General features: G+C 35.8%; 1 protein-coding gene across 2 annotated transcripts in view; it reads left to right on the forward strand.

Moving 5' to 3' along the window:
- The window catches only part of jag2a (jagged canonical Notch ligand 2a), a 68,721-nt gene that overhangs the window by 17,665 nt on the left and 25,943 nt on the right, over positions 1 to 25,113 (forward strand). The window contains exons 3-10 of one of the 2 annotated variants that reach the window (XM_689725.10): positions 325 to 385; positions 12,320 to 12,574; positions 15,314 to 15,374; positions 16,637 to 16,767; positions 18,750 to 18,869; positions 19,021 to 19,134; positions 21,228 to 21,341; positions 24,078 to 24,191. In XM_689725.10, coding sequence (XP_694817.5) covers positions 325 to 385; positions 12,320 to 12,574; positions 15,314 to 15,374; positions 16,637 to 16,767; positions 18,750 to 18,869; positions 19,021 to 19,134; positions 21,228 to 21,341; positions 24,078 to 24,191 — 970 coding nt within the window. The remainder of the gene's footprint in view (positions 1 to 324; positions 386 to 12,319; positions 12,575 to 15,313; positions 15,375 to 16,636; positions 16,768 to 18,749; positions 18,870 to 19,020; positions 19,135 to 21,227; positions 21,342 to 24,077; positions 24,192 to 25,113) is intronic. The other variant, XM_005156965.6, reaches the window with a different exon arrangement.

The raw sequence follows: 25,113 nt of genomic DNA on the forward strand, positions 1-25,113 counted from the left end.
TATAACTGAGCTAATCAGTCACCAGAGCGTGGGAACCAGGTTATTCACATTGCTGTTATGACTTGCATCCTGTTAAAAAGACACACGTCACACACTATCCAGATGAGGACATCAAAACTGGGAAATAGAACATCATGTTATTTATATCATGATTTATTTTGTTCTTTGAGGACATGCACTTTTAAAAGGGATTTTGAATTTGTAACTTTTATAATCGGCAGAGATTGTTAAATCTGTCAAATGTATCTGATAAACTGTCTTCAGCAGACTTTGACTGAGGATGACTGTATATTATTTAACAATATCAATCTCTCTTTCTCCTAGAGAGCGTATACTCTCATCGTGGAGGCTTGGGACTGGGACAATCAAACAATTACAGAGAGTAGTAAGTAATGACTTCCCAACACCTTAACATACATTCATGTACACACACATGTTGGGTTTTATGTTTTATAGGGACTTCCCATGGATTTTTATATTGTACAGGCTGTCTGTTCTGTCTTCTTAACCCTAAACCAACCTTTTGCTTAAAAAAACTACTATTCAGCAGTTTTAGATTTTCAAAATGCTGCATTCTTTATGATTTATTTTTCTCAGAGGGACTAAATTGTACACACAAGATCAGATTGACTGTTATTGCTATATTTGTTGGGAAATTTGGTGAAAGAATGAGGAGCACACACACACACACACACACACACACACACACACACACACACACACACACACACACACACACACACACACACACACATACACACATAGATGCACTGGCCCGCAAATTTCTGTAAGCAGTCAGTACTTGTTACTCATCTCTTGTGCAATTTCACATCTATTCACACATAGTACGATTTCTGCTGGCTTACTCTGACTTTGGATCTTTGACTATGTATAATATAGATTTATTTACTAAAGAAAGTATGGGCACACTAATGCAGAATATTTTTGTTGTTGTCTGTTTGACTCTGAAGTGCTTTATAGAACTATTATGGATATTTAAGATCAATATTTCCAGATAAAAAACTCCGAAATTTGATCTTTTGTTTGCCTGTGTGTGTTTTGAATCTCAGAGTGGCAGTAGCAATTATCTTGCATTTTATGAAGGACCAAAGTTTCATCTAAAAATAATCTTTAATGCTTTACTAAAGAAAGAAGTAATCTTCATTTTAAATGATGATCTAAGTGTGAGTAATATAACAGCAAATTTACATTTTTGGGTGAACATGCCCTTTAAATTCTTTGTAGGTAAGACAGATTTTTACATGTTTTGAAACAGACCATTGCTGTTTTTTTATGTATAAAAAAACAGATGGACAGAACAGTTGATCAGAGGTGGATGTCTGTGATCTGACATGTCTTTCAACCACACAGGGTTGAAGAATTGGCATGCACAGATTTCAGCAGAAACAATTCTGCAGAAACGATCATTCATTATTATTTACAGATCCTCCCTGATCTGCTGAAGTTTAAGTATTCAGGTTAGTTTGACCTATGTTACTAAAAGAAAATGAGTATAATACTTGTTTAAAAGTTGTATGGTGTCTAAAGATAGACTGTGTGATTATTTTTACATATAGAACATCTTTCAAAAGTGCAGTGTATGTTATGGTACTGTATCAGTAACTGAACATTTGCATATTGACAAAGCCAAACATTTTTTTTAATGCAGCCAATCTTCCACATTTTAAAATTGATAAATAAAATCAGATTTATTTTGGGCTTTGCTGATTTTATAGTTGCAGTGGCAAATCTGTGACTCATTTTTTGTACTTTCTTGTTCAGAAAGTAGTAGGTCCACACATGTGTATGGAAACACAGTGTGCAGGACATATGACACATGGTGCAAATGTTGATGTGTGTGTATTGACTAACACAGATGTGTCCTGTTTTCCTCTTCTACTGCTGTGGTTGTCCATTGCTCCATAAAACAGAATGAATCTGTCAGGATGTACCATTAATGAAGGAATTCATGTTTTTCGCATTGGCTGATGATTTAGAAGCAATGAACACTATAAACCCTAAAACATGCTCAATGCGTTTGAAAAATTATTTACTTGAAGAAACAAATATATACTGTATAGCATTCAAATGTTTGTGGTCAGTATGATTATTCATTCATTCATTTATTCATTTTCTTTTCGGCTTAGTCCCTTTATTAATCTAGGGTCGCCAGCAGAATGAACTGCCAACTTATCCAGCACATGTTTTACGCAGCAAATGCCCTTCCAGCTGCAACCCATCACTGGAAAACAGTATGATTATTTTAAAGAAATTAGTTAGTTAAGGACGTATTTAATTTTGCACTCAAACAAAGAGTAGTAGAGCATTTCAATTGTAGAAGATTTCCTTAATTTACAAATTGTTATTTAGTTACAAATTAGTATTTTAGCACAGTTGAACATAATCAGTTAAACATAGAAACAATCAGGAAACTGAAACAAAACACAGGAAAGAAACACATCATAAGGCTTAAACAAACAAAGTGTTAGAAAGTACACTTATGTTATGTGCTTTTGGGTAAAAACTGGTGAGGGGGGAATCAGTTTAAGGAAATTGGAGGGGAGGATTGGAATCTGTGGATTAGGCAGAAACAGGTTTAAAAAGCAATTAATTGACTTTAAAAAAAGAGTAAACCCCTTGCCTTTAAATCGATTAGTTGACTTTACTTAATATAATAATATGAATATTGCTTTAAAATAAAAAAAGAATTGTGTGCATAATTATAACATTTAAGTTAGATTATCAGTACTAAGTTAAAATATTAATACATTTTCATTTTCCTTCGGCTTAGTCCTTTATTTATCAGAGTTCATCACAGAGAAATGAACCACCAACTATTCCGGCATATGTTTTACACAGCTGAAGCACTTCCAGCTGCAGCCCAGAACTGGGAAACACCCATACTCTCTCACATTTACACACACACTCATACACTATGGCCAATTTATATTTAATCCAATTCACTTATGACTTTGGACTGTGGAAGAAACAAAGAGGCCATGCCAACATGGGGAGAACATGCAAACTCCACACAGAAATGCCAACTGGCCCAGCTGGGACTCGAACCAGCGACCATCTTGCTGTGAGGCGTTAAGTTACAATATGTTTACTCAATTTTAAAAAAATCAAGTCAGCAAATCACTTTTAAGGCAGTGGGTCAAATGACTTTTTACAGTGTGTAAAGCGGTACACAAAAATGCTTAAACATAAAAAGAGCAAATGTCATCATACAGACCAAATCCTACTCCGATATACCCACCATCAATTATCTGTCAATTTATTTTTATTTTTAAACATCTATTATACTCAGAAGTAGTAGAAAGTGTGTGCACATGCTCCTACAGCCCTCTTTTTCTAAGCACCGCTTTACACCTCTCTAGACATTTTACATCAGATCTGCATATTTGCAAAGGTTAGTTTATGTTTATTTGTGTATGAATATCTAGTGTGGCTGTTTGTTAGCATGCTAGTGCCCTTAATGGGACATCGAGGTTGTTTTAGCATGCAAATGAAGGCTGTTTATACTTAGCGTGTCTTGTTTAAAGTCCCTTGAGAAAGTTTGGGTCTAAACAAAGAGCATGAGGTCATTGCCTTGTTAAGACATTAATTACTGGAGCTGCTCGTTATTTTCCACACATGTCTGTGAGCTAATTATTGTCTGAGCAGCTGCAACGCTACTATTCTTCACACACACGTGTAAAAGAAAACAAACAAACAAACAAACAAATACACCACTCCCAGTTAATCTTAAAGCAAAGGGCTGTACACTCTCTTACAAATACACACAGCACTAACAAGACCATGATACTGTATATTCATATAGGCAACTCTGTCTGACAATTGTCATTTGACTCTGTGCAAGGTGTTCATTTGTTTCAAATGGAGACAAATCTTATATAGATTGACTATGAGAAAGTTTGCATGCTTTTTTATTATAAATGTTCACTCAGATGAGAAGATGCTGAACCGTCAACTGATACAAAGGCAGGAGGTTTTGAGCCAGTGAATTACTGTTCTGAGTAGAAATAATGTTTACGTTAAACTGGGTTGTTATTCCTTGAAGGCGGTTGTTTTACTACTTGCAAATGGATTAGCATTTTTACTATATTGTAAAAAGCAGTTACTTTTCTTTAAAAAGTGAGTAAACCTGTTATACTGTAACTTGGAATGATTAAGTTGACATTTTTAATTACAAACTTTTTTTTATAATTATACACATATTTCAACACTTATTCATTTTAAGGCAGTGTTTACTCACTTATTAAAAGTCAAATCAACTAATCATGTTTTTAAAGTGTATGTGTAGTTTTTAAAGTTTTTGTTAAACATTCATTAAACAATAGATGATAAAAATCAAATGTAAATAAGTGATAAATGTAGTAAGAAGCAAAACTGTTTGAACAAAAAGGATTCAGTTTGCAGGTTCAGTTCTCAGGTTTTCAGTGTAAATTATTAGATTACTTTTACTGTTCACTTCTAAAATCAATGCTTTCAATATAATTTTACTGCCAAATTTCCAATAATCATTTAACATTTTTTTCCATAGCATTAGTGTTTTAAAATTTAAACTACAATCATTTTTACAGTGTATGAAATAACTTTTTCATATTATATCATATATAAATTTTTCAAATGATATTTTTAATTTTCATATAGTTTTTCATATATTTGTATTATTTTCAGTTATTAAATACACAAAATGCATGCTAATATTATTATTAATAAGACTTTAGATGCAAAAGCAAATGCAAACAGATGCAAATAAATGAAGTTTTCTTCTAAAATGCACATTTTTCTCAGGCTCCTGTGTGAAGATTCAGGCCCAGTTTATACTAATACTAGCTTTCGAGCGCCGAAAACTAAGCTTTTTGAAAATGCCGAAGAGGCTGTTTTTTTTTCTTTTTTAAACGTTGCTACTCCATGTTAATGTGGATGGGGGAAAACGGAGACATCTGAAAACGGAGGCGGGGCTGCAGACATTCGCCTGTTTTTTCTCAATATTAAGTAGCCTACACAAAGTTCAGACTTGCATCCTCTCCTTGTAAATTCAGACTTGGAAAGTGAAAAAGAAACTCCCAAGGACACGTTGGGTGAATCTTCAAAGGGAACAGTGTACTTTAAAACCTCCTTTACATCACCCTGGCTACATTGTTTTCCTGTCTTAACAATAAAATTAAAACATGATATGAGGAACTGCTTATTTTCATTTTAATATTAACAACTTAACAGACACCAAAAATATCGCTATATATTCATATGACTGTCATCTTCACTGTGTGGATATTTATAACAAAACGGAGCCTACAACATCACTGCCTCCTTTCATTTTCATTAAAAATACGAATCATACCCTCTTTTGCTGAATATCAGTTTTAATAATCAATAATGGTCATTATAAAAGTATAATTTACAATAAGTTTATACATTATAGGAAATAAAGGCAGGCAATCAGTCAAATGTGCAGAACCAAAGTACGTGGTTACATTAATATATTAACTTTGCGCTTAGCCAAAACATGTTACGTGAAAACAAGTAATAAATTCAAAAGACCAAAGTCGGGGAATATGTTGTTAGATATAGACAAGATTATTGATTTTATTTGTGTAAAGCACTTTGAGTCTTCAGAAAAGCGCTATATAAATGTAAGGAATCATTATTATTATTATTATTATTATTATTATTATTAATTATTATTTAATATCATGTTTAGCAATAATAGTCAGATTAGATCCAGCGGCAGATTCTTGATGAACAGGAGCAGCACATGCCAGAGTCTGTGTGTGTGGTCACGTGATGTGCGTTTTCAGCGATGTAGTCTTGATGGAGATTGGTTTAGAAACACTAGCTGAAACGCCAGTGTGGGCACGGATCGTTTTCGTTCTAAAACGCCGTTTTAAAACTAAAAGGTATTAGTCTAAATGGAGCTCAGTAATTTCACTTTTATGACAGAATAGTTTATTGTCATTGTATTTAAAGTGAAATAACTGGACAGAGACATGTGCAACTGCAAGGTTATTTTGGGTGAATCTCTCTTATGCCATTTAAGGCTTTTGCACCTGAACTCTTTATTGACATATTTTTTAAATAGAAATCCTCATCAAAGCAGCTGGTTTCTGTTTATATCTCTTCAAGAGTGTATCCTTGACACCCAAACACTTATCTGCTGTCAGCAAAAGATCAATTCATCATCATGGCGTCAGATCTACCTTTATCTTTTACAGGCGTTATCTTCAAGGGTGTCTTGCAGAATTAGCTCACAGGTATAAATCAGGTGTTAAAGTAATAATAAAAAAATCTGGCTTTAGATGTAAAGAAGCTGTTTTTGCAGTTTTCAAGGCATCAGGTAGCGGCAGGAGCCCTTGGAGAAGAGGGTCCTGCGAGGCTGTTTACCTTTCAGGAAGTCCGGCTCTGCGTTTGGACTCTAAACAGTTGTTCTGGCCAGCAGGTCACATTGTTCATGTATCGTCAAGGGGCGGAGAAAGCGACATTATTTTGTTTCGCTTGTTCTGTAGTGCTGGCTGGCAGATCGTTAGCTGGTAATAAAGTGGAAAAAATTCGAAAGGGAAGTGGACGTTAAGAAAGGTGGGGTACATTAAGAAAAGGTTGGAGAGAGAAAGGGAAAATCTGGCCTTTTACGACTATTTGGTCTATTGTTTGTGATCTGTTATCATTGCAGCGATGGGGGCCGAATCACACCCATTGTGATGGAGGCAGTGGAACAGAGCAAACTGGAGACAGACTAATGGAAAGATGTGAATAATAAGACAGAAAGAAAATAATAGGAAAAAAACAGAAACTAAGAAAAGATCCTTTTGTTTTTAAGCCTAACAGCAGCCATCATCTGCCTTTTTTATATCTAAAGCTGCTGTTATGAGCACACTGTAAAAAAAGCAGAAGTTGAGAAAACTTAAAATTTTTATATTTAGCTAAACCTACAATTGTATGTCCCAACCCAGGATCTTTCTGATTATGTACAGTACCCCTATATCAATTTTTGGAAATCACCAAATACGTCCCAGTAGCTACGCTTTTTTGCAGTTTTTGTTTTTGCGAATCCGCCTCGGGCCGCTGTGTATGCTTTTTCAGATCTAAAATTTCTCTCGCTAGTTCCATTTGAACCTGCTGTTCTCACGTAAGTCCACCACAAACCGCGTTTGAATCACTGACTGACTGACTGATCAACTGACCAATCCCCCCAGGCAACCTTTTTCCTAAACCCAACCGCAGTATTTTTAAAAGGAATCCAGAAAACGAAATGCCCTTATGGCAGCCTAATTTTTATTTCTGTTTTTGTCTTTCCTGCTTTCTGCAACTGTTCTTCACTAGACTCGAACCCCGTTGTCGCGGTCAATTCCCCTCTGCATTTCTGGACAAACTGGTCACAGTGGAAAAGCCGTCCACATGGAGCTAAGCAGTCAGCTGTTAAGCGAGAAAAGGAATGACATCATGCCGCCCCGTAGCGTTCATTTTAAAGACAAAACGCTACATAGCTCGCGATCTCCAGAAACGTATGTAAGGCTACGTTCTCAGAATGAACCTGTGGGTATGTTGAGCTGACTAGTCCTAATAATTTAAAACTTTAAGTTTACGAAACCTAATAGTTTAAGTAACTGCAAACAATCAAAAGTTGAGAAAATACAAAAGTTTAAGGCAAAATTATGTCATTTTTTTGGGATTGAAAGTTATTAGACTAAATATAGATTTTTTTAACACTTCTAACATTAAAACATTGGTATTGTGTCGCCAACCTGCTTTCATGTTCCTAGATTGACATCTATGTTGATCCTGGAATCACATTCCAATCAGCCAATAAGAATTAAGGGATAAATTACAGTTAAAGTTAAGTTTAGGCTTACCTTTAAGCTTATACACTATTACATTATTGTTATCCAACTTTTAATCCCATCTGATTTTGGGAATAACTTACAGTTGTAGTTGGGTTCAGGGGTAAGGAATAAGTATAGATTATATTTTCGAACAAAAATGATGTTCCAGGATCAACATGTATGTTAATCCAGGATCGCATCGTACTTTGCAAAATCCTGATGTGTAGTATTGTGTTGTCTAAAAGCGAAATGGAAATGTCTGAAAACATGGCGCCACCTACATTGTACTCAAACACGGCTATAAATCCAGAAAAACAAAGTAGGAAAAAACCTGAAAAAGTAGTCTCTTTGATTTTTTTTCCCAATAGCTGTTTCATAATCTGAAACAATGGTGAAACAACTGATTGCTTGTTTACCATATTTAATGTGCGTAAGATAAAATGTATACAGGTATATAGTGTTTTTTTAGGTTAAAATTGTAAGAAGCAACAAAAAGATTTTCTTCTTCAGAAATGCGCTCAAGTTAATGCACAAGTAGTCAGTTTGAATTGTAATTGTGTAAAGTACACATCCCCCAAAATAATACTTAAGTACAGTAATCAAGTAGAATTACTCAAGTATTTCACACCCCTAGTTATGAGTTAAAGAGAACTGAAGTCAGTGATGTTTGAGCATGCGGATTAACATGACTAATCGCAGTTCAGTTCATCAGTTTACCTGTATGATAGTTAGAACTGTTATTCATGTGTGCGCGAGTGTGTTCTTGAGCTGAAGATAAGCCAGAATCTCTCTCTCTCTCTCTCTCTCACACACACACACACACACTTTTACACACACTTACACACACAGTGACTCTACCCAGTAACAGCCTCTAAGTGTCTGCTTCAGCTTATAGAGAGTGAGTGATTGGTGTGTATTTTTATAACTAATTGCTGTAGATGAATTAGGAGATGAGTACTAGATTTTTATGTATTCATAAGTGGGGGGAGAGTGAGAGAGGGGGAAGAGACAAGAGCAAATGGGGGGATGGCACATTTGATATGAAAAAGAAGGTGTCAAATTCCTTTTTTTAGTCAGAAAGTAGGAAAGTATGTCAAAGCTTTTGTTCCACTTCTGGAATGGTGTGTCCATTTAAGGAAGAGAGCAAGTGGACTGAGATGGGGCGAGGGGTGATGTGGGCTGTGGGGAAGGACGATTTATCGAGCACCTTGGCCAGCGGTCAAACACAACGACCTGTCAGGAATGACATTGCTGGATCTCTCAGACTTCCTCAGATTTGATATCCGACAGGTTTATCTGGCTTTTTCAATTATTTTTAATGTATTCGGTTTAGTGTGACTATTCAATTACAAAGATTGCATTATAATTGTACATATAAATATGCAATCTGTTTATCTGATGCATATTTCATAATGAAGCAAACACTTTTATAGTTTTTGTAACTATTAATGAAAAAAAAACACATTTCAAAAAAGCTTCCTAGAGGTTGTGCCAAAATAAAAGCTCTGCGATTAAACATCAACAAACAAGTACTTTATGATATATAATAATAATAATAATAATAATAATAATAATAATAATAATAATAATGGCGATGCAATAGCACAGTAGGTAGTGCTGTCGCCTCACAGCAAGAAGGTCGCTGGGTCGAGCCTCAGCTTAACTTACTGGAAGCATGATATTCATAGCAAGGAATTTTTCACAATATATCTGATAATATTTTTTTTTCTTCTGGAGAAAGTCTTATTTGTTTTATTTCGGCTAGAATAAAAACAGTTTTTAATTTTTTATGAACCATTTTAAGGTCAAAATTATTAGCCCCTTTAAGCATTTTTTCCCATGTTGTTTCATTGATTGTGATTTATTTAAATAATTATGTAAATCCAGCCAAAACTTTTGTGAGTCAAAGTTTCCTCACTTTCCTGACAGAAAGAACAAGTATCTGCTATATCAGTAAATTGTGAGATAACTGTATTGACTGGGTATATTTTGTGTAGAATTTTAAAATGACCTAATTTTCCTTTGCTTTGTTTGGGAGTAGATCAGTTTGATATAGCACTTGGACTCGGAAGCCTCTTCGTGTGACGTCACACAAGTGGATAAAAAGAGTGTAAATAAAGAAATGTTTAAGAAAACTGATCTGCCACACTTTGTAACGTAATATGCAAATGAGTCTCAGGTAAGTGATTAGATGTGTGATGGTCATGGGATCCCTAATTCAGTCTTATCTGGATCCCCATCAAATCCCCAGATGATGATATTGCTAATTTAATCAGGTGTGAATTTCTGGTTTGGAATGGAAAGTGCTGCAATGTGAGAATCTCAAGCCAACACCCACCGTCATGAGCAGCGCAGATTAGATTGGAATCATTGTTGATGTTGTGTTCTCTCGCTCTTAAAGATGCTGTTTTCTCCACACACCCACACATACAGACTTTCCCTCTCTCCTACATTGTGACCGCGCTTGTTCACAAGGTCACAGTGTTTCTCTACGCTTTTCGAGAGGGACTTTGGGTGTGTGTGTGTTTTCTTGGGGAAACTTCCTGGTCTGTTCCTGATTGTATTATTTCCTTACTGGCTCCCAAGCTGTCTGAAACAAGTGTGTGTGTGTGTGTGTGTGTGTGTGTGTGTGTGTGTTTGTGCGCGTTCGAGCGTGCGTACGTGTGTGCGTGCGTGTGCGTTTGTTTCAAGTCACCAGTGGTTCAAGTCGGTAAATATAGAGTAAAAAAATAAAATACAAATATTTGTCACTATAGTTGACTGATAACATTAAGATCTGCAACTTTTTTTTTGTATCACATTCTTAATTTTTTATGTTTACATATAAAAAAGGTTTCAATTGCAAAAAACTACATTTATTGAACAAAAGTAAAACAAAATAACACAATCTCTTCTTATATCACCCTTTAAATAAGACTGTTAAGAGATGGTCGCAATTTTGAGATATATGAAGAGATATAGTACTATATACAGTAGTTCTATATTCCTACTCATTATCTGCATTACATGATTTTACAGTGATTAAAAAGATAATCTTTAAGACAGGACTTGCTGTATGACAGTTTTACAAAATGAATGCTAAAATGAAAGAGAAAGTCAGTTTAATGGGGAAAGTATTGATCAAATAGGCCCATTGATTGAAAGTTTGTGAAGAAATGTCATGCTCCCATGTAAAATATTTTGTAGTATTTTCAAAATACAAAATACTGTATTTTATTTCGGTACATCTGTGGCTGCTGTATTTTGTAGTTTATTTTGATACATGTAAATTTCAGGTATTTGGTCGTTTATTTTAAAATACATTTCAATGTATTTTCCCCATGCCTGGTTGGGGATCACTTGTGATGCAGAGGACTCAGGCAAATGTTTTTTCTTACGTTTGCCTTTAAAATCATTATTGGTTGCGTTTAAGACCGGGACACACCAAGTCGGCAATCAGCATCTGGCTAGTTGGTTTTGTGTGTCCCACATGTCGCCTCTTGTCAGGTTTATGCCAGAGTTTGTTGGCCTGATTAAGCCTGTTAAAGAGAACACTCTGACTGGTTATTTAGCAACATACCTTATAAAATAATTTACCCTGAGTAATATATTCCAGATGCGCAAAAATGTAGACATTGCCCTCCAGTGTATGTATCATCTGAGGGTGCATTCACACTAGACTATCCGAACCATGCCCGGGTACTTTTTCCGGTTCGTTTGACAAGTGTAAATGCTCTGGATCATGCACAGCTGTTGTTCAGTTTGCTGGCTTTGGCCCAAAAGGAAGTTGTGTGCCAGAGCATGGTTCAGTTGGGCTTTGGCACAGTACACTGGTAGTGTGAATGCAAAGCACGGCTGAGCCCAAAACTGATGACGCGGCATCTCTTTTAAGGGACTGTTTTAACTGTATTAAATAATTTTTCTTATTTATCAATGAACATGCAAACCTCTCACTGCACGTCAGCTGCAACTTCAGCAAACCTCCTAATATATGCAGCACGAGGACTTTTATCATAATTTCTGAGCATCAAAATTTGTGGATCTGTTACACAAAATATTTAACTGTGTCACTAAATTCCAAACGACTAAAAATAATGCAAAAAGCAATATAACTGAAGCAACGTCCACTGTGCTGAGCGAGAGTGCTTCTCTTCCTAAACAGTCGCATCATCGATGACGTAAGTGTGCTCAGGCTCGAAAGGTAAAAAAATGCAGTGTTAGTGAAGGCTGTCAGGGGAGAGTGGAGGGGCGAAAAGAGAGCTTAGGCAAGGTACAAGGCAACTACTACCTAAACATACAACAAAAGGCATCTGGAGCAACTTATTAAATGTTTAACAAAAATATCAGCTGAGGCACCTTTTTTCAATGAGCCTGGATGCAAAAAGCCCCAAATCTCAAAAACTGACAGCTGCACAAAAAGGCTGTTTTAGTCTATAGTGCCTCATCTGAAGCAGGAGGACAGCTTGTGAACAATTAATCAACATGACTAACCAATGCATTTGTGTTCTTCACAGGTGATGATCAGTTGATTATGAGGAGTGTGAATCGTGGAGAGATGAACCCTGGAGAGGAGCGACAGGTCATTCAACACAAGGGCCGAACAGCCAGCATCCAGTACAGTGTGCGTGTGCGCTGCGACCGACATTATTACGGCAACAAGTGCAACAAACAGTGTCGGCCCAGGGATGATTACTTTGGTCATTACACGTGTGATCAGTCTGGCAATCAGCAGTGCATGGAGGGATGGACAGGGCAAGACTGCAAGCAAGGTATGTGAGTGTGTCCATGAGCTCATGCATATTGACACTGGTACATGTACAGTTGTCAGAATTATTAGAACCCCTGTTTATTTTTTCCCCAATTTCTGTTTAATGGAGAGAAGATTTTTTTCAACACATTTCTAAACATAATAGTTTTAATAACTAATTTCTAACAACTGATTTATTTTATCTTTTCCATGATGACAGTAATTAATATTTGACTAGATATTTTTCAAGACACTTCTATACAGCTTAAAGTGACATTTAAAGGCTTAACTGGGTTAATTAGGTTAACTAGGCAGGTTAGGGTAATTAGGCAAGTTATTGTATAGCGAACAATCAATTAAACTAACAGCTCATAATAAAATTGAAAGCAACACGGTTAGGCCGTCCATAACAAGTTTAAAAGTTATTCAAAATAAAAATACTTAGTGTTCAATCAACTTTTTCATTCTTTTGAAAAGCAGTGACAGAAATTGTAGGTTATGTGATGTAGTCAGCTAGGCATCTAGATCATTATACAGGTAATCTAGTAATCTTAAAGCAGAAACATGAACTTCCAACTCACAATGACATCTTGGCCATGTACACTGCAAATTTCAGGAGTGGCAAATGTTTTTAAAATACAAGTGTATTTACTCAATTATTGTCTAGAATGTATATGGAACATAGCTAACACTCAAAAGTACACAACTGAATGTGTTTTAACCATAGTGAAATTTCATTCATTTTCTTGTCGGCTTAGTCCCTTTATTAATCCGGGGTCGCCACAGCGGAATGAACCACCAACTTATCCAGCAAGTTTTTACGCAGCGGATGCCCCTCCAGGCGCAACCCATTTCTGGGAAACATCCACATACACATTTACACACACACACTCATACACTACAGACAATTTAGCCTACCCAATTCACCTGTACCACATGTCTTTGGGGAAACCAGAGCACCCGGAGGAAACCCACGCAAAGGCAGGGAGAACATGCAAACTCCACACAGAAACGCCAACTGAGCCGAGGTTTGAACCAGCGACCTTCTTTCTGTGAGGCGACAGCACTACTTACTGCGCCACTGCCTCGCCCATAGTAACATTTGGTGTGCACAATTTTTTTTTTACCAATTTAATATTACCACACAAAGCGCATGTTATATTTTGCAATATAAAAACCATGAGTGACAGAGGCGTCATGTTTGGTTTACACTTGGAAGGCTGCATCTTAGAGTGCGCTCTTCAAGTGTTGCCAAGCCCTCTTATTATAAACTTCTTTAGGCTTGTTGTTTAGGCTTGGCTCATAAATCAATCAAGTTTATTGAGTCGTTAAACTGGGCAGATGCTAGTAGCTAATATTTTGGTGTTTTTCTTTTTAGTTTAAAGTCTTTGGACTTATTTTGATTCTATATGAGCTTTTTCTGCAAGATCTGTCACGATTCAATCAATTTCTGATGGACAAAAAGTCCCATCCTACATTTTATTTCTGTTCTTGTTGTTCATTTGGATTGCACCTTGTACAAGAAAAGAATAATGCATATTTTGGTTTCATTCCTGACATTAAAATGTATGTCATGCAAATAGATGCAATGACTGTTGTTGTCACCCTGGGCAGGGATGGTAAACAAAGGTGTGTGGTTGCAATTTATATACAAAAGTTCATTTTAAGAAGCCAACAACTGATTCATTAGAATGCATTAGGATATTCTGCACATCTTGATTTCGCCAAGTAGGACTTGATCCTGGATTAACATCCATGTTGATCCTGGAACATATTTGTTGTTCAAAAATGTAATTCATACCTATTCCCTACCCCTAAAACCAACCATAGCTGTAAATTATTCCCAAAATCAGAGTGGATTAATAGTTGAATAACAGTCATGTAGAAGGGCATAAACCTAACCATAAACCTAAACTTAACATAAATGGTAAAGATATTCCACATGTCCTACTTGGTGAAATTAGGTTGGCAGGGTTATTATAGTAAACTAAAACAAATCATCAAAATATTTTTTTTTTCATTGAGAAAAATATAATATCAGTTTAACTAGAATGACTAGAGGCGAGTCAGTGGCGCAGTAGGTAGTGCTGTCTCCTCACAGCAAGAAGGTCGCTGGGTCGCTGGTTCGAACCTTGGCTCAGTTGGTGTTTCTGTGTGGAGTTTGCATGTTCTCCCTGCGTTCGCGTGGGTTTCCTCCAGGTGCTCCGGTTTCCCCCACAGTCCAAAGACAAGTGGTACAGGTGAATTGGGTAGGCTAAATTGTCTGTAGTGTGTGTGTATGTTTCCCAGAGATGGGTTGCGGCTGGAAGGGCATCCGCTGCGTAAAAAACTAGCTGGATATGTTGGCGGTTCATTCTGCTGTGGCGACCCCAGATTAATAAAGGGACTAAGCCGACAAGAAAATGAATGGATGGATAGAATGACAAGAATAAAATGACAGACACCCAAAATCAGTTCAAATGAAACAGAAAACAACAATAAATTAAAACAAAAATACCAATACCAATTAAAACTATAATAAAACTACAAAAGGAACTCATTGATACTAACAAAAATACTAATATGAAATTAGTTTTTCTTTTACTATTAATACATTCAGTTTTTGATACAATTTTGATACCTAAATGTCCAGTCTAATCAACAATACAACAGCTCTGTCATGTCAATAAATTGGTGATCACAATCAAAATAACCATGTCTAAATGAATGGAGAGCATCAGAATGTAATAAAGCTCATTCATATTTCATTCATGTCTTTCAGCTATCTGTAAGCAAGGCTGCAGTGAGCTTCATGGAAGCTGTGAAACACCAGGAGACTGTGTGTAAGTGCTCTCTCTCTCTCTCTCTCTCTCTCTCTCTCTCTCTCTCTTTAATCTCAGGTTATGGATCCTGAAGAGATGAATGAGTCTGTTCGTTAGAGTAAAATTGTTCCACACACACATCACACACATTTGACGGCATGCATGTCAGCTTTAAATAGTAGTGAATGAGCTGAGCAAACAACTGAAGGATAATATGATAATATTAGCTCCACTGCCCTCATGAATGGCTGGCTATATTCAGAATTCAATTCTAGGTTTATTACATACTACAGAGAAAATCAATGCATCAAACATTTCAAAGAATCCATGCTACTGTTAGTCCTTCACGTTAGCAAGTTCACTAAGCTGTCTTGTTTTGTTGAGCGATGATTCTTTTCCTTTGCTGTAATTCAGCCATCTTTTAAAGTATGCGAGGTGGAAATGACCTTTGACCTGCTGTCTGACTGGAATTCTTTGCAGTCAAAGATTAGGAAACAGACAGAGGTCATGACCTGTGTCTGCTACTGGAAATAAGTTTACACTCTTGTATCCATTAGAGTTACCGGTGTAGTGAACATATGCAATGGGAGACACTACCAGAAGCGCAGAAAAACATTTTATGTTGATAGATGAACAGATAGATACATATGTAGATACAGTTGAAGTTAGACTTATTAGCCCCCCTGAATTATTCGACTCCCTGTTTATTTTTTCCCCAATTTCTGTTTAACGGAGAGAAGATTTTTTTCAACACATTTCTAAACAATAGTTTTAAGAACTCATTTCTAAGAACTGATTTATTTTATCTTTGCTATGATGACAGTAGATAAAAATTTTACTGGATATTTTTCAAGACTCTTTTATGCAAGTGACATTTAAAGGCTTAACTAGGTTAATTAGGTTAACTAGGCAGGTTAGGGTAATTAGGCAAGTCATTGTATAATGATGGTTTGTTCTGTAGACTATCAGAAAAAAATAGCTTAAATTAACTAATAATTTTGACTTTAAAATGTTTTTATTCTAGCTGAAATAAAACAAATAAGACTTTCTCCAGAAGAAAAAATATTGTCAGACATACTGTGAAAGTTTCCTTGCTTTGTTAAACATCATTTGGGAAATATTTAAAAAATAAAATAAAATCTCTTTAACTGTACGTAGGTATAGATTTAGCTTAGAGAAGCTTTTGTATAAACACACACACACACACACACACACACACACACACACACACACACACACACACACACACACACACACTTACTTATGCTCTGTTTGTATTACAGGTGTAAGTATGGATGGCAGGGCCCATTATGTGATGAGTGTTTGCCGTATCCAGGTTGTAAACATGGGACCTGTGTGAAACCCTGGACGTGCACCTGTGAGAAAAATTGGGGTGGACTTCTGTGTGACAAAGGTAAGTGATACTTTTAAGTAACTACAGATGCAATTAACTGAATAAATGAAAATAAAAAATGTGTACAAATATTTTAAGTCTATATAGAAAATGTAATTATGAATAAAATAAAAAAAGGCATTGCTATTTAAAAGACTGGGGGATGATAAGAACATTAGGTCACGCTTCATTTTGATGGTCCGTTTTCTTAAATTTAAGTTATATTACATCTACATGTCTACTAATTCTCATTAGATTATAAGTATAAGACTGTTAGGTTGAGGTTAGAGTTGTGTAAGTTGACTTGCAAAGTTTTTTATAGGCAGTTAAATGTTTGTTTAGCAGCAGTATCAACAGATATTAAGCAGACAGTCTACTAATACTTAAATGGACCGTTAAAATAAAATGTTACCGTAGACTAATAATTTATACAGCAAGGATGCAATAAACTAACCGTAACTGAAGGTAAATATATTTATGTCGCAGAAGATTTCTGTCTCAAATAAATTGACCTTTATATGTATTAAACAATCCTGAAAAATCACAAAAATATGAAGCAGCTCTATTTTCAACATTGATGCTAAGAAAAAAGTGTTGTGACACTGACGATTAGAGTAATGATGCAGAAAAATTAGCTTTGCTCTCACAGAAATAATAAAACAAGGATGTTTAAATGATCTTTAAACACAATTAAATCAATTATGCAGAACAATAATATTTTACAAATGTCACATTCTCTGTCTGTTTGGACTTTTGTCCACCATAGTTTTCTTTTTCCAGTCTCCTGTCTGTTTTGTAGTTAGTTTAAGGTTTTCTTGTTGATTAGTCATCCTGATTTTGATCAAGTGTGTCTGAGGTCTTCTTACATGCAGAGTGTCCTAAATCACATATTTCCCTATACTATATACTGTAGTATATGAAATAAATTATGTAAGTTGAATAGTACACACACACACACACACTGATATAGTAATAGTACTCGTAAACTGTAGGTGAGAAAACTGTAGGTAAGATGTACTTGGATGATCTACTTCTACAAAGATCCTAAATTACACATCTAATGGACAATTTACTATCCCTTAGGGAGGCCGAGTAAGAAGTTTTAAGAAGTAAAGTGATGCAACAGATTGGAAGAAGGTCATGTGATAATGACAACTTTGTGGATGTAGAACATCTAAATTCCATTACTACTTCCATACTACTCTATATATTAATACTATATAAAAAGAACATATGTTTACAGTGGTTGTAAAGTTCAGATTAGAATTAAGGAGCATACTTAATAAAAACAGTATGTGCCACTGTTTTCTGTGTTCTTTGTCTTGGCTTTTCCTAAAATGGCTTGTAGAGTATGCTGAAATCAGTTCAGTTTTTGCTTACACTTTATTTCAATTTGGGTCCAGCTCAGACAGTTAATCAGTGACAGCAATGTTACTATTTGGTTACACTTTTTTCCTTATGGTCCATTTGACTATTAGTAGACTTTCTGCTTAATATCTGTTGATGCTGCTTCTTCAAGAAATATTGACCTGACTATAAGAAACTTTGCAAGTACATATCAACTTACACTAACCCTAACCTAACAGTCTACTTATGATGTAATGAGAATTATTTGGCACATAGATGCAATGTAACTTACAGTAATTCAACAAAACCATCAAAATCGTGACCTACTATTTTTCTATAGCCCAACAAATATTACTATTACAACAGCAATATTAGTATTTCACCAGACCCCAAACTAATGTTATTTTAACATAACCAGATGCAACCTTTCACAAAATAAAAAGTAAATAACTTGTATGTGAGATTGCTAGTGACCTGAAACATATTACTTAACTAAAAAATGTTTAGCTAAGATAGTAAATGAATGCAGCTGAGGTCTGTTCCCTCTCACTTCAAACATTCACTGACATCCACGCACATTTTTCTGCTCTGAATGGACTTGTTCTGCTATATTCTTTCCTGCTGCAAAAGAAAGATCATGTTTTGTTTCTCCACAGATCTGAATTACTGTGGCACACACAGTCCATGTGTAAATGGAGGCACGTGTTTGAATACAGAGCCGGATGAATATTTCTGCTTGTGCCCTGAGGGCTATTCTGGTGAAAACTGCCATATCTGTAAGAAAGCTTTCTGATACTGCTGTTATATAAGTATGTTATAAATGATTATAAATGACTTCATATTCCAACATAGATTTATTTACATGCACATATACAGCATATTTGTTATTTTACTGTATACCAATATATGTGTGTTTGTATCATACAGCCAAGCATGCGTGCATGTCAAACCCTTGTGCAAATGGTGGGACGTGTCATGAGCTGGCATCAGGATTTGAGTGCCTGTGTCCCCCAGGGTGGGACGGCCCAACTTGTGCTAAAGGTCAGAAGTCACTCACATTACTCTCCACGAAGCAGACTGTAGAGTGTTGCAGCAGTGACATTAAACCTGGAAGATTAATTTACAATCCTAGTTTCTTGGATTTTTCTATGCTGTAATTTTGTTTTCAGTTAAAGAGTAAAAAAAAGCAGGGGTTCCCAAACTTTTCAGCTTACGACCCCCAAAATAACAATTCCAGTGACTTGCCACCACCAGTATCCTCAAAGGTAGTTATAAACATACACAACAGTAGGAACTATATAAATAAGCTTATTAACAACACGAAAAAGTACAACAGTCTAATGCTGTGTTCACACCAGACGCGAAACGCGCGGATAAATCGCGCTATTCGTGCGTAAATAGCCACGTGAACATTTACAACCATATATTTGTTTAATGTAATATTAACCTCACTTAATGTGAATGGTGGGTAATGTTTACAGCACAAGACTATTCTTGGTTGAATTTCGGAGACGATCTTTGGAGACTTGGAGATCGTCCTCTGTTCAGTCGTTGCCTTAATTTTCAATGTACGTGAGTGCCGTAAAGGTGTCAAACTTAACATTGAGCCATAAAATCACTCTATTGCAACTAACACTATTGCTGTGTCATTAATCTAACGCAATAACCCCAGGGGTCGCAATCCAATGGAAAAAGAATTGAAACGCTGATAACTTTTTATTTGCATGTTGTTTTTAGGTAACTTTTAAATACTATTTAAAAAATATGGTAATTGTTATAGTTTAATAAAATATATTATATTTTTGGAAATCCACCTTCCTTTTATTAGCAACTTGATTTTTTTATTATTATGCACTACTAACTCCAAAATGTGTGTTTTCTGTATACATGTAGCATGTTGGTGTATAAAATCATGTTAAAGGGATAGTTTGTCAAAAAAAAATTTATTCACTCTCTAATACACTAGTACTCACCCTCAAGTGGTTCCAAACCTTCATAAGTTTCTTTTTTTCTCTTCAACACAAAAGTAGACCTTTTTTGAAGAAGACCTGTACACAGTGACTTTCAGAATAGGAAATATATATATAGAAGTCAAGTTACAGGTTTTCATCTTCCTTCAAAATATTTTATTTTTGTTTGGTATAAGTGAAGAGTTAGTAAATTATGCCAATTAGATTTTTTTTGGTAATCTATCTAACATGGGCTTATTCTGAAAACGTAGCCCTATATACATTTCTAGAGATTGCGAGTTATGTAGTCAGAGCTATGAACAATACAGGGCGGTATGATGCCGTTCCTTTTTTCGCTTACCAGCTGACCGCTTACCTCCGTATGGACAGCGTTTCCACTGTGACCAGTTTTTCTGGTAGCTCGACATGTACGTCTGCGGATTTGAAACACTGAGCTTGACCGTAACAACAGGGTTGGAGTCCGGTGAAGAATGGTGCCAGAAAGCAGGTAAGACATAAGCTAAAAAATAAACTGAAGAAGTAAAAGTAGGGTGAGAATGTGGTAAAATCTTAAAACATGGTAAAAATCAGGCTGCCACGAGGGCTATTGTTTTTTTATTTTATTTTTTTTATTGCTTTTGAAAATACTGCGATCGGTTTTAGGTAAGGGGGTGGATGGGTCAATAGGTGCATTTAAAAACAATATTGATTGGATTTAGGGGAGGGGGAGGGTGGGTCAGTCGATCGGTCAGTGAGTCGACAGTGGCCTCTGGTGGATTTACCTGAGAACAGCAGGTGCGAATGGCACTCGCTAGAGAAATTTGAGATCTAAAAAAGCATACAAAGAGACCTCTGGTAGATTCGCGAAAACAAAAATTGCAAAAAAACATACGTTTTTTGCTCTCTCCAGAAATATATAGAGGTGCGCATAATCAGAATATACCAGGGTTGGATCTATCCCTTTGAAAAGTGAAACATCCAAGAAATTTAATTTAACATTCTTAAAACAACAAATAAGTCTAACACGTCTAAGAACATCATACATACATTTTTTTCAAATAAATCAGCCCCATTTAATCTTCCAGGTTTTAACACCACAACTTCTGCAATCTGCACTTTTGGCAATTATTATCTATGTTTATGTAAATTTTATGTAAATTTTATGTAAAAAAACACATTTTTCAGACAAAGATGAGTGTGAGTCAAACCCGTGCTCATATGGAGGGACGTGCATTGATCTGGAGAATGGCTTTGAATGTTTATGCCTCCCACAGTGGACTGGCAAGACTTGTCAAATAGGTGAGTCCTGTTGTTTTTGTTTACCATGTTTATATGACTGATTTAATTCTCAAATATACTGAAAACCGAATTTAACTGGGTCGTACCATGTTTAATTATGGGGGCCGCATGGCTCATTACAGTTCACTCTATAGTGCTTGCTTAGTGTAAATGACTGTTGATTTTACACCATGAATAACTCTCAGTTATGCGAGCGTGTATCTCTGTGTGTGTGTGTGTGTGTGTTTTTTTTTGCAGGTGCATGAGTGTGTGATATGCCTGTAACTATGTATATATGTTGGCATTGTGAGCTTGTATGTTTATTTAACCTGAGTTTGCGGGTATGTACTGTATGTGTGTGATATGGAATTTTGTCAGAGGCCATGCTGAATATTATCTGTAACTGGACCCAGGTGATTTAAGTGAAGCTAAATATATCAACAAGCCTGGCAACCGCCAAGACAGGGGCTAAATTTATCTTTTTGCAGGACTATATTAGAGTAATCGTGGGGTGGAGAATTAGGCTGAAGAGGGGTGTGGTGGAAGGACTTTACACTGCAGGAAATGCTTTATAACCTGTAAACAAGCACAGTGTGTTATTGTAGACATGGTGTCTGGTTATAGGAGGCTGGTTGAGTTTCTCAGATAGCCTTTTAGTCTCAGGTGTGGAGCGGCAGGGTTACCTGTGCTGGATTAAAGAGGGAGTTTGATTTCATCCAGGGAACAGCATTGGTTCTGTGTAACCACAGTGCCATGCACTACTTTTATTTGTTTACTTTATAGACTACCTTTTAACACATTTTTGCCTGTGTGTGAACTTGTTCTTTTAGAGCAGGATTTCCCTGAATGGGGTTTGTGAGGGAGGTGCTGGGGGTTTACGAGTTTAAAAAAAGCTCATATTTAAGTTGAATTTAATATAGGAATAAATATACAGTGATATACAATAAATGGGTGTCACGGTGGTGCAGTGGGTAGCACAATCGCCTCACAGCAAGGTCACTGGTTCGAGCCTCGGCTGGGTCAGTTGGCATTTCTGTGTGGAGTTTGCACGCGGGTTTTCTCCGGGTGCCCCGGTTTCTCCCACAAGCCCAAAGACATGTGCTATAGGCGAATTGGGTAAGCTAAATTGTCTGTTATGTATGTGCGTGAATAAGTGTGTATGGATGTTTCCCATGATGGGTTACAGCTGAAAGGGCATCCGCTGCTTAAAACATATGCTGGATAAGTTGGCAGTTCATTCCGCTGTAGCGACCCCAGATTAATGAATGAATGAATGAACATATACAATATTTGTGGTATAGTTTAAGGATATTTTTAAATTAAAGGCTGCAGATGACTGTGTAATGTGATGTGCTGCATATTTCAAAGTAGAACAAGCAGTGCATTTCATTATATATAATTATAAAGTAATTATTTAGAATTTTTACATTTTTATAATCACATAAAACTGACAAAATAATCAATTGTGAATTTGTGAATGTCATTCAATTATGTGTCATTAAATGAATATTAATTTTATAAACTTGTATCTGTAAAGTTAATATTTTAGGGATAAAGGTTTTAGCTAACAATTTTTATTTTATTTAGTTATTTATTTTTTGTGAACCCTTGTTTAAAAGAAGTGTTTCTCAATATTTTTGGCTCCAAGGCCAAATGCCCACACAAGAGTATTCATGGACCTTATGACTTTTACAGTTGTTTGGAATGTACTGAATGAGGAAACATCTATTCACCATTTCTTCTCAAATAAAATATCTTAGAGCTTGTCATCACTAGGCATGGGACAAAAACTGTTTTCAAGGTAGATCGCGGTTCAAAAAATTCAAGGTGTTAAAACCACCTAAATATTCTGTTATACCAATCCTAAGGTATGTGTACGATTTTGGTTAGTTTTCTTGTTTTTTTATTTAAAAAATTATTTTTTGGGGTTTTCACCTTTAATTAGGACAGTAGAGAGTATTGACTAGAAAGTGTGGGGAGCAAAGGGAGGGAAAGGATCAGCATAGGACCTCGAGGTGGGAATCGAACTCAGGTCGCCATGAGCACTGGAGTGCATGTGTCAACTCAACACACTAACCACTACACCAATTGGAGCCAACTTGTTAGTTTGTTTTTTAGGACAACAGTATCTCCAGCAGAAAAGATATCCAAAAATGCCAATTTAAAGTGTCAAATGAATCTGTGTTTTAGAAACTAATGAAGACAGCAGAAGACATGTCAGAAGCCTGACATATTACTACTCCAAAATATTTTAAATGTCTTTTAAAATAAAATATATTATGTTCAAGGGGGGAAATGTTTTTGCTTTTTTATCCAGACATTTAAAAAGAATATATTTTAGATCAGTAATCACACTTCTGTGAAACTGTAAAACCGCAATATTTTTATCCAACATTATCATACCGTCAGAATTTTATACCAGCCCATGCCTAGTCATGACTTAGCAAAATGAACTTTATTGCCAAAAAAAGATATAATTCATTTTCCAGGACTAAAACGTTTTTCTCAGAATCTTGGTTTTTATTATTTTTTGGAGAAAAAAATCTAAAAAAATTAAATAATTAGTTTTCATGAGCATCTGCTTATATTTCAGATGTGTGAGATTGCTGATACTGTAGTAACAGCACATATAGATGAATGATAATCTGAGTTTGTTTATATTATGTGGCTTGATGTGATTTTGCACTTGGTGACGGGGCTTGATCTTCTATAATGCTCTCTTTAGCTCCCCTCATGCTCCTGTTCTCTCTCACGCAGATGTGAATGAGTGTACGAGGAGACCTTGTCTAAATGCTTATGCTTGTAAAAATCTAATTGGTGGATATCATTGCAACTGCTACCCGGGCTGGGCGGGACCGAACTGTAATATCAGTCAGTATACAAACTCTGTTAAGTTTATATTGCTTATAATTCTCCCCTCTTTTCCTGCAAGCAGCAGACTTTTGCTCTTCTTCTTCTGCTCTAATGCTGATCATAGCTGCTTTGCTTTTTTACGTGAATCAGAGCTGCAAAAATTACAATTCTGTCATCATTTGCCCATCCTAATGTTGGCCCAAAGCCATCTAAGAAGCTTTTTTGTTTCACCAAACAATAGCTTTGTGTGACCAATACAGTATTTGCTGTTCTTCACTTACAATGTTGTCTGTCAGTAAGGTTTGTTTATAAATTGATGAATTGGATCAACCCGGCAGGCACTTGACATCAAAAGACATTAATATTAGATTAGATTTAGGTCGTGACGTCAGGTGACCAAAATTCAACGTCTAGCCAGTGTCTAACGACAATGTTATTTTAAAGTCCAATAATGAGGTCAAATTATGTTGATATTTGGTTGATTATAGGTTGTGTTGGAAAGTGACCCAAATTATATGTCTGATAGATGTCATAGTGGTAACGTCCACACATTGTCCAGGTGTAACATGATTAGGGAACCAAATAATTTAAAAAAATCGGACACTATAAGAGTATTTGTTCACAAATTAGACATTTTTCTTTGAAACATGCCAATACGCCAAGCAAATGGCAAGATTTCAGTAAATATCATAATAGATTTTGGTTTGTTCATCAAACGGAATTGTTGTATGACTTCAATAGATGATCATTTAATGGAAAAGCCTACTAACACAGTCTTCAACAGAAAATAAAACTATGTCCTTAAAAGTGCTAAAAGGAGTGAAGTTATATTAACAATTGTCAGTTATTGTGTATTGCTTTGTCTCTAATAACAAGTTTTTTCAAAACTGTGCATGTTGTCTGTTATTGTGCTTGTACTTGCATGTCTAACAGCCTTAAG

The sequence above is a fragment of the Danio rerio genome, chromosome 13 (assembly GCF_049306965.1).
Source record: "Danio rerio strain Tuebingen ecotype United States chromosome 13, GRCz12tu, whole genome shotgun sequence".
NCBI lineage: Eukaryota > Metazoa > Chordata > Actinopteri > Cypriniformes > Danionidae > Danio > Danio rerio.